General features: G+C 42.4%; 1 protein-coding gene across 1 annotated transcript; it reads right to left on the reverse strand.

Moving 5' to 3' along the window:
* Positions 1-637: 637 nt before the first annotated feature.
* On the reverse strand, positions 638-2,142 carry barhl2 (BarH-like homeobox 2; the record flags this gene model as incomplete). The annotated part of the gene is given in 3 exon segments (XM_080493959.1): positions 638-867; positions 1,552-2,017; positions 2,023-2,142. Coding segments are annotated over 3 exon segments (816 nt in total).
* Positions 2,143-10,359: the final 8,217 nt, after the last annotated feature.

A 10,359-nucleotide genomic window follows, 5' to 3' on the forward strand; every position in this document is an offset into this window, starting at 1 on the left:
AACGCAAACTGCGAAGCAAATCATTTTTTTCAAGAGGTGCGTCACAACAAATACCAGCCAATATTTGTTGCTCTGTCTAAAAGAATTTGTTTTACAAACAACATTTCACAGATGCAATATATAGAAGTTACATCATCCAAAATAAAGACACACGTCACTGAGTTTGTTGACAAACAAGTTGCTCAAATATCCTTTAAAAAAATTAACATTCATTTAAAAAGTCTTTCTCATTTATTCCTTTACGACATGACTCGTGTTTTCATGTTTTGAGGCAGCGATTTATGCCAGTCTCATATTAAATTTAAATCTTTTGTCAAACTACAAATCCCTTTAAAAAACTAAATTATTATTATTATTTTTGGCTTCATGACGATACAAATAAATTACACGTTTGCAAGATTTAATTATTTGCGATTTGACTGGCCTTGCACTAAGTAGAAATAATTTTAAAAACAGTGCCAGACTATAATACAGATTCTTTTTTTTTTAATGATGATGATGAAAATAAAATATAACACAAGAGCCCGAAAAATAGTAATATTAAATGAGCAACTCCAAAGAGTATTTATTGTGGTTTTCTAACATTTATTTCAACGTGTGTCAAATCCATAACATTGATAACGGGTATTAAGATGCCTTACCGTCTGTTTTGGTACCAGGTCTTGACTTGTGTGTCGGTCAGGTTGAGGGCTGCAGCCAGGTCCATGCGGTCCTGCACGCTGAGGTATTTTTGTCGCTCAAAGCTCCTCTCCAGCTGGTTCAGCTGGTGGTCGGTAAAGGCTGTGCGTGCTTTGCGAGGCTTTTTCGTGCGCACCGGTGGGCTGTCTCTGCTACTGGAGATCTCCCGGTCCCCCTCTTCTTTAGACCCTATAATAAACCCAGGGATAATATTTTTAAACCGGTAGAAAGATTTAAAAAAATAAAATAAAAAATCCCACACAATATTATACCACACATGTTGGGGCTCAATAATTATATAAAACCAGAGTCTTCTGCAAGTCAAACTTTTCCCCAACTTATGTGAAGAGGAGGAGGAGGGGGGGGGGGGGGGGGGGGTAATTTAAAATAGAACTAGCAGCGTATTTATCACTTGAAGTTTTCGTTTTCTTGGCCCGTGTTTCTCTAGAAAACGAGAAATCAATATATCAATCCATCTCTATTTGTAGCCGTGTTTCAGTGCGCCCTGATCCCCCCTCTAGGAAGAACAATAATCTCTCTAATTGACCCACCAGGGAGGCCCAGCGCGCACCGGGAAAATCACCAGGCTTACATCTGTTTTCACATCTATTAAGCTAATAAAGCAAGCTCAGAACACACGAAAACTATTATTATTATTATTATTATTATTATTATTATTATTATTATTATTATTATTATTATTATTATTATTATTATTATTATTATTATTATTATCCGTGTTATTAGTGTTACTATTATTATTAGTGTTGTCTTAGTAGTAGTAGTAGTAGTTGTTTTTGTCAGTTCCCAGGTTCCCAGCAGAGGATTTTAATCTCAATTCCCTTCCACCTGTCGTCGTCTCCTTCTCCTTACCGTTGCACTTCATGTCACTCTGAATGTCGTCCCTTTTGTCCAGCTTGCCCCTGTTTTCGTCCTGCTCCAGCTTGGGCCGGAAGCCGTCCGGAGCCGTGGCACTTTCTGGTTTTGGCGTGTGGTGGGGCGACGACACGCTGGTGCTGTAAGGTGCGCAGGCTGCCAGCGGTTTGCTGTCGCCCAGAATGTCTTTGATTAGAAACGAGGAGGTGGAAATCCTCGGGGCGCAGCCGGCCCCGGCGAGCTGCTGCTGCTGCTGCTGCTGCTGATGTTGAGGCGACAGCGGCAACCCACTCTGGTTGTGGTGGAGGTGGTGATGCTGAAGGCTGTCCTGCACCAGATGCGCTTCGGCGGAGGCAGCGGCGGCGGCGGCGGGGTGCTCCATGGTGACCGAGATGGGGGAAGAGGGGGCCGTGCCCACAGTGTCTATCTCCGAGCATGCCGGAGACGGCGTGGCCTGGCGCTCCTAAAGTCCGCTGTCCTGCTGTCGCCCAGGCGGAAATCTCCGTTCATGAGCACCGCGTTGCCGGAGTTTGACGCGCAGGACAATATAGTGTCTATCCCAAAACTCGACCCGCTGGATGCTTCCATGTTAAGAAAGGAGGAGTGAAGTCTTCATAACAACCGCGGAGGGTGCTTCTCCTCGACAAAGTAAGCCAAAAGAAAAACAATAACAAAATAAACTATTTAAGAGGAGAGAATCGAAACGAATATAACCTGGGAGATAAAACCCTAAAAAACAAAAATAAGAATAATTAAAAAAAAAAAATACAAAACCAACAGGAGGCAAAATCCAGGAGAAGAACGTATATACGGTTCCAGAAGACGTTACATTCAGGAGGAAAATGCGCAAAAAAAAAAAAGCGGAGTGTGTGTCCGCCCGTAAGTCCAAGTCCCGTTTTGTGTTTGGATATTGAACTTTGTGTTAAAAGTTGAGGCGTATGGAGAGATATACACAGGGCTGACTCCTCGACATCAGGCTCCCCCTTTTTGCTGCTAATCGCTCCAGTGTTGCTCTACAATGACTTCCTATACTGACGTCACGGCCCACGGCAAGGGGGGAATTAATATTTTCTCCTTTATAATAAACACTCGACGCCTTTCCCTTCACGACCACCCCTCCACCCCCCTCCCACCCACCCCCCTCCACTCATCCTCTCTCCTCATTGGCTGACCGCGCCTGACCGGGCTCCGGCAGTCTCCACCAATCACAGAGTTGTTTCTTTATCTAGACAGTTCAAGCCAACCATTGCGTTGAGTTTAGTAGCCTAAAGCTCTTAAAAAAAAATAAAAAAATAAAAAAAACGAAGAAAAAATGAAAAGAAACACATGCATGCGCTTTAATGCCGCGCTGGAAACATTTTTGTGTGAAATCCAGGCTGCGGAGGGAAGGATGTTGGAAAAATTAAAGAGAAATCTGGTGTATTAGAGTTTCATCTGATAACAAGATGGGGGCTAACTCAGGAGTGGCAGCAGTATGGTAGGAAATACTGTACTATTTGATTATTTTTTAATATTTTTATTTTAACATAAAATGTATCTGTTGTGAGATGTTAATAATGCAATCATATTTATTCCTAATTTAATTTCTTTTCTTTTCTTTTTTTGGGGGGGGTTCTTGTTTGTGGCCTGATGACACCGGGCTGTAACGGGTGGCATCTATCTTCATGGATATCTTCCCCGCAAGGTCGACATATTTTTAGGAGCGGGAAGGAGTAGTGGTGACTGTCATGACAGCGCATCCTGTTAATAACCATGTCATCCTAATTAGTAAAGTAATTATGAGGCGCTAATGAGCGTTCAAAGGTAGTAGAAATTCAGCACTTTTTTTCTCTCCCCCCCTCCCTCCCTCCCTCTCTCCCTCTCTCCTTCCCTCCCTTTCCTTTCCTTTCCTTCTCCCTGCCTTGGATGTGAAGGATGTTGGAGGGGAAACAATATGAGGCTCGACCTGACAAAGAGGCTGCGGATTGTGCAGAGGAGAGCAGACAGTGTGCTCAGGTAGGATGACACACTTCACATCCGCAACTTCATGTTTCAGTTAATTATGTGACAAAAAAAACCCAAAACAATAATCTGGTTAATTTTTTTAAATTTCTTTTTATCTCCTCAGAATTCTCGAAATTTGTGGCCAGTTCCTGAAGTAGTTTTCATCTCCTGTTTGTTATTATTTCCTTCTTCTCCAGCAGGTTGACGCGGATGATGATGATGATGATGATGATGATGATGATGATGATGATGATGATGATGATGATGATGATGATGATGATGATGAACGTTATTATTCATGTGGAGCGGATGTTGATTTTAGGCTGTGTTCAAATCTGAAGAATTAATTGCTCATTTAAAACTAAAACCGAACCTCATTTTTTTTTCCCCATATATGCATTCAATTAAATTGTGACATTTATTCAAAGTATTCTGAATAATTTTAAAGTTACACATTATACATTGTAATTTTCATTGAATGCACCGGGAAATAAAAAAAAATACCAAACATCACATATTTTATCTATTACAATTATTTAAACGTCCTACTTCAAATGTGGTCTGATCATCAGCAGAGCGGTGGTGATATTTTAATCATCTACTTGTCTACTAAAAAATACAGGTGCCTTTTTATTCAATACCAAATTGAGTTACTTTGAAACGCAGCGTTTCCATCACAATCCGTCCTCAGATGATAAACCGAACTAATCAGGCTTATTAATTCGAGTTAAGTGTCTTTAAATTAACGGATGGTGGAGTAGTGCGCGTCAGACACGCAAAACGCGCATTTATCTCCCCACTGTCTCTCTGCACACTTGTGTCCTTTTCCGGCGAGACGCGCAGGCACAGTCTGACCGCTAGGCGGCGACAAAAAGGGCCTAATCTGTGGCCCAAAAAAATAAATAAATAATGAAAATAAATGAAAAGAAGTTCCTGAGCGGAAATAAAGAAGAAAAAAAAATGCAGCGAGGACTCAGCTGCCCTCTCCATCAGCCGAATAACTTCACGTTTCAATGCCATTACTCGACTTTACGCAGGTTTCCAGACGAGCCACGGAGCGGCGGTGGGAGGAGAGAGGTGTGTAAAACAAACATACCCATAGAGAGTGGCGGTGGTGGGGGTCCATGGCTCACTGTGGAGAGAGTCCTATTAGAATATCAGCTCTGTCCGTGATCGGGCCTCTTCTCCGGATCAAAGCCATGCCTAAACGCGTCAGTCAGCGCGCGCAGAGGCGCGCAGAGGCCCCAATCAGGCGCCAATCGATGGCTTTTATTCAAGGTTTTTAAGGCGCCGCGGGAGCCGATTGAACGCTACCAGTTGTGTGTGTGTGTGTGTGTGTGTGTGTGTGTGTGTGTGTGTGTGTGTGTGTGTGTGTGTGTGTGTGTGTGTGTGTGTGTGTGTGTGTATCGTCTTATTGGCCCCTCAGCTGATAGTCGATGATGGGACGGTGCAACAGTCGCTGGCACCTGATCGATCTTCTGGCCTGTGAGCTGTCGCTTCACTGCTGGCGACCTTCAGGCTGCACAGTTGCCAGTGCACAGAGACCACCACGGTTCATTACCGTGTGTGTGTGTGTGTGTGTGTGTGTGTGTGTGTGTGTGTGTGTGTGTGTGTGTGTGTGTGTGTGTGTGTGTGTGTGTGTGTGTGTCTCATAGTCAAAGAAAAACTTTTTATTTAGGCTGTAAATAATATCAGACCAGATTCCATCATGGTAGAGAGCACGTTTTGAAATTACATATCTAAAAGTAGCATTATTTGTCTCCAAATCATCTTTTTCAAGGAAAATGTTAATATCACATCCATGTGAAACGTACGAAACAGACTTTGGCCTTTTGTTACTAAATAGAAAAGCTAATAGTGGCTGGCAAAAAAAAAAAAAAAAAAAAAAAAAAACATTTAAAAACTTAATTTTAGTGTCCGTCCTGACCTTCAAAACAACAAGATGACTAGATCATATTTGAAAATGTATTACAGCCACTCATCAGGGGGTCACATAAAGTGATTAGAGCAAAATCTCAAACTGAAACTTCTTAACTTGAAGAACAAAATGCCACTTTGTGGAAAATAGTTTTTTCAAATTTTAAAAGAAACGTGGCGACAGCTGTAAAAGTTTTTGTAAAATTGTGAAACGGCAGAGTTTCATTGATTCACATTTTGTGGCATTAAAATGACTAAAGTGTCGACGACTGACCTGTCCAAGTTGTCCTTGACAGATGGAGGAGGAAGAGGAGGAGGAGGAGGAGGAGGAGGAAGGGGGATTACATTGATTAAAAGCTGCTCTCTAACGGTATGTGTAAAGTCAAGGGAGACCACCGTGACCTCGTCAAACCTGCATCCCAGCCCGGCCCTGGACTCCATTATGCATGATGATCAGCCTAGTTAAGAGGATGACAATTGTTTTTATTTTTCACATGCAAGAGGATCTTTCAGGACGGTTCACAACCCCCCCCCCCCCCCCAAAAAACATCCTCTGAAATCTTTGAGCTGTGGCGCATCAGCCAGTTGTGATGATGACTTACTATTTTCAGTGAAGAGACGGGAAAAAACAAAAAAAAGAGTGAAAATGAAGCTTTAAGATGGTTTTAGCACCTGGGTACACAGAGGTCTTATGTGTTTTGAAGTATTTGGCTCCGGCAAATATCACACACTTAATCTTCGTCTCTATCTTTCTCTTTTTTCTTTTCTTTTTTTTTTTTTGTGATGTGTGTGTGAGGCCGGAGTAAGCTCAGACAGAGTGTGTGGTTTAGAGGGGAAACGGGTGAAAACAGGATTGGATTAAGACGTCTACCAAATGTCTCCTGCCCCTGGAATGCAAGACGCATCACTTCTACTCCTCCATTCAGGCATCGTTTCCAGGATCGTTTTAAAGCGGCTCGTCCTTTTCAAATCGACTTGAGCCAACTGCTTTGTGAGACGAACGCATCCAGAAGTTCAAGCGTGATTCAACACATTCATGACACTTACATTTGGAACCCTGCAGCCACCTCCAGTAACAAAATACAAAAATGCACCGATCAGATATTAGGACGTTTATTATGATTATTAATGTAGTTATTCGTTAAAGTGGCTGTAACGTTACAAAAGAGCACCGTTAATTAGATATGGACATTTTTAATAATCACACCCAGGAGTCATACTTCATCAAAACTGAGTTTTTGTTCAAGTTACTCAGTCAGACGTTATGGATTTGCTTTGCACTCTAAAAAAACAAACAAAAAAACCCAACAACATTTGGATGACCTTTAGCAGCTGTCAAATAACTATAATGTTCTTAAAGAATAGTGTTATAACATTATCATGCTGTTTAATGTTTCAACGCATTTTACCGTGACCATGTGGAACCAGAAAGGTCAGATTTAGTGACAATGAACAAAAATGACTTTTCAGCCGTTTAATCGTGGGTAAAAACTCTTTTCGACAAATAATGAGAAAACCTTGGATGAGAAATGTGTTTTGTTTTTTTTTTCAGTTTTTTTTTCTGGAAATGTAGAACTCAAGAAGCGAGATCAGCTCAAGACAAACCACCGGCTCCACACAGAGACCCGCTTCAAACACTGTTTGTGAAACTTTGTTTTCAAAAACACAAACAAGCGAACAACATCCGATGCTCAGTGCAAATGGAGACGATGATCGACTATATTTATGACAATGAGTTCGATGACGCAACCAGCAGCTCCAGTTTATTCCCATAGTCCCGCTGTTATTAGCCCATCGCTCATCTTTCATCAAGCCCATTAGTGAACTGATTAGTTTCGGTTGCAAAAAGTATAAATGAAAGGTAACGAAGATTTATATCTGTCAGCGATTCAGATGTGTGGCCATGCTTCATAAAAGTTTGCGATTCAGTGGCAAATAAAAGGCCTTTTACAAAGCAGCTGAGGTAACGATCCTCTATCCACAGGATATGTAAGGTACTCTGGATGCTGAATGGGAGCTGGGGCGCTTACAATCAAGTGTTTTAATTAGTTTGTGGACTTGTCCACTATTGATTTGACCTGACCTGAATACTGTGGCTGCCAATTCCAAAGTTCAGACTAAATGAAGGACTGTTTGCCATCATAAACAGACGAGTAATTACCCACACATTTGCCTGACGTGGGGACACTCGCATCAGTTACTCTTTTATAGCTAAATTAACATATAACACCTGGAGAGTTTTCTCCTCTGGCAGTTTTTTTTTTTTTCTTTTATAAAAAAAAAAGGGGCTAAGATGAGATGATGTAAATCAAAATCCATCCCAAAATTACATCCTGGAAGCTGTGGAATTAAAGGTTGCGGCGCGAGAGTGGTCTGACATTTAGGATGGACATACGGTATATTATTCCGACCTCCAACGCGTCACGCTGTAATGAAACATGTGACATTCCGGTTCAGATCTGAAGTGCAAGTTAGCATTATTCCACATCATGCAATTCAAAATGCAATTCAATGAGGGAGAAGGGCAAAAGAGGCTTTCATTGTTTACCGGTTATCAAGTTTGGTGTTAGAATTTCTGCTTTCTGCAGGAACTGGGTGCAGCAAAACTAGGAATTATGTGGAGAAGTATTTTTCTTAAAAGCTACTCACATTATGACAAGTATTCAAGGGATGCAATGTCATTGGAAAAGTGTTGCGTTTATTTTTTATTTATTTTTTTTCCTCCGCTTCCTGCCTGAGGTACATTATGGGAGATGCTCAGGGAGTCTGAGAACACGTTCATTTGAGTGTGTTTTCAAACGCAGACTGGCCCTGACAAGGTTGTTATAACAGTCGGCGGGGCCTATACAATCACTTAATTACCAAAGCTGTCAGTCAAAGAGGGTCGCTGCTGGCCCCGTCCATGGCTGCGAGCGGCGTTCCACTAGCAGCCTCCCCGAGTGATTGATCCGTGCTGATGGCATCGCAGAAATAATTACAGCTCAACTCCTGATGTGTGATCCCTTACCACGTTCACGCTTCACGAAGGTAATCGGGGGGATCAGGAGGGGTCAGTGCCATTTCCTATTACCTGAAGTCCGAGCAAAAGGGTAAAACAATGCAAACAGAGCGAGGTGGGGAGAAAAGGCGAAGAAGGGGAAGGGGTGGCGAGGAAGGGGGCGGGGGGGGGGGGCAGGACAGGGGTGAGCGATACGAATGGCCAAGGAAGCTTGTGAGCACTTTGTCAAACTGTGCTCTAAACCAACCCCCCCTCCAAACCCCCCCTCCAGTCTGTCTGTTTCTCCCTCAGAGCCCGAAACAGCACATACTGTAACAGATTGATGGTGTCCGATACAATGGAATGGAAAATCCAAACAATCACTGGGTCATTAAGTTGATTGGTATCAAAGCTGTTAGAGGCTAAATAGAAAGAGACAGAGAGAGAGAGAGAGAGAGGGAGAGAGAGAGAGAGAGGCTCATTCACTAAAGACGGCCATTATTTCTTTTAGCACTGGAAACCCTCGCTCGGTTTGTTTTGATGCTGCACAGCTCAATGAGCCAACTCAGAGTGTTTACAGTGCATACGGACCATCCTTGTGTAAAACAGCCTAATAGGTGGACCGTTAACCTCCTAAAACCCGAATCTGGATCTAGACAAAGCAAAATTATGTCTGCATATGTGGACACCGGGTGCTAGAAACTGTAAAAACAACCTTAGTGCATGTATGTGGTGACTGCAGTATTAAAAGTTAAAGAATTTTATGGAGCATGTTACTTGATAGAAAGAAGAACATATGGAGGACGAGGAGGAGCGGACAGGTGGATCGACGTGAGCACTCAGTGTTATGTAAGATGCACAAATGACATCACCGAAATGCGAAGTAAATTTTGGGGTCGGCAATAGGGTCATGGTGTCATGACACTTCAACTAATCCCCAAAGCTTATGTGAAGCATGAAAATGGGCAATTGTAGGGATTTGACAGCTTGACCAGGGCCCAAATTGTGATGGCTGGACGACTTAGTGTGAGCATCACCTAAACTGCAGTTCTTGTAGTGTGCTAACGTGCTAACGTGCTAACAGATGGCAGTTGTCCGCATTAGTAAATATGTCTAAAGAAAGGAAACCCTCATTAGATTGGTCAAGGCTTTTTGAAGACTGGTCAGCGTGTGAGAAACAGACAAGCTACTGTAGCTGCTGAAGTAAACGCTGGTCCTGATTGAAATGTGTGAAAATACACAGTGCAACACGGTTTGTTGTGTATGAGGCTGCACGGCGACCGCTCAGTCAGAGTGCCCAAGCTGATCTGTTTCCAGTGCTGATTGAACCAATGATGAACTTCAGCATAGAATAATGAAATAAGGTGGCCCAGTCTGTTGAATCCTCTTTTGTTTCACATTGTGTTGATGGACATGTGGGGTGTGTGGCTTAGCAGAGGGTGAAAAGGGAGTAAGGCAAGTCAGCAAGGCAGTGTGATACTTTAGCAATATTCAGATAAATTTGGTCCTACAATCCATGTTGATGTTACTTAGACATACATTTCTGCAGACCCCTTCAGCATAATCTATTGACTTCCAAAAACAGATACATTATAGGATTCAGAGGCTGTGATGGACCAGTGACATGTCCAAAGTGTCGGCTACCTTTGCCCATAGTTGGCTGTGATTGGCTGAACAGGATAAAGATGCATTGATGGGTGGGTTTAGAAATAATTTGAGCACCTTCAAACCATGTTTCAATCAAAATGACCGAATGACTGGATCAATGAGTTTATTGAAAGGTGAACTATCAAGGGCTTGCATGTCTTTTAAATTAGACTGACAAACGGTCTAATGTCATGGTTTCTCTGGTAATAGTGGCGCCTTCGAGCAGGATAATGCACTCTAGATATTTAAGAAGTGGTTTGAGGATCACCCAGTTTGAGTTG

Source organism: Lipophrys pholis (assembly GCF_963383615.2).
Source record: "Lipophrys pholis genome assembly, contig: SCAFFOLD_813, whole genome shotgun sequence".
NCBI classification, from domain to species: Eukaryota; Metazoa; Chordata; class Actinopteri; order Blenniiformes; family Blenniidae; genus Lipophrys; species Lipophrys pholis.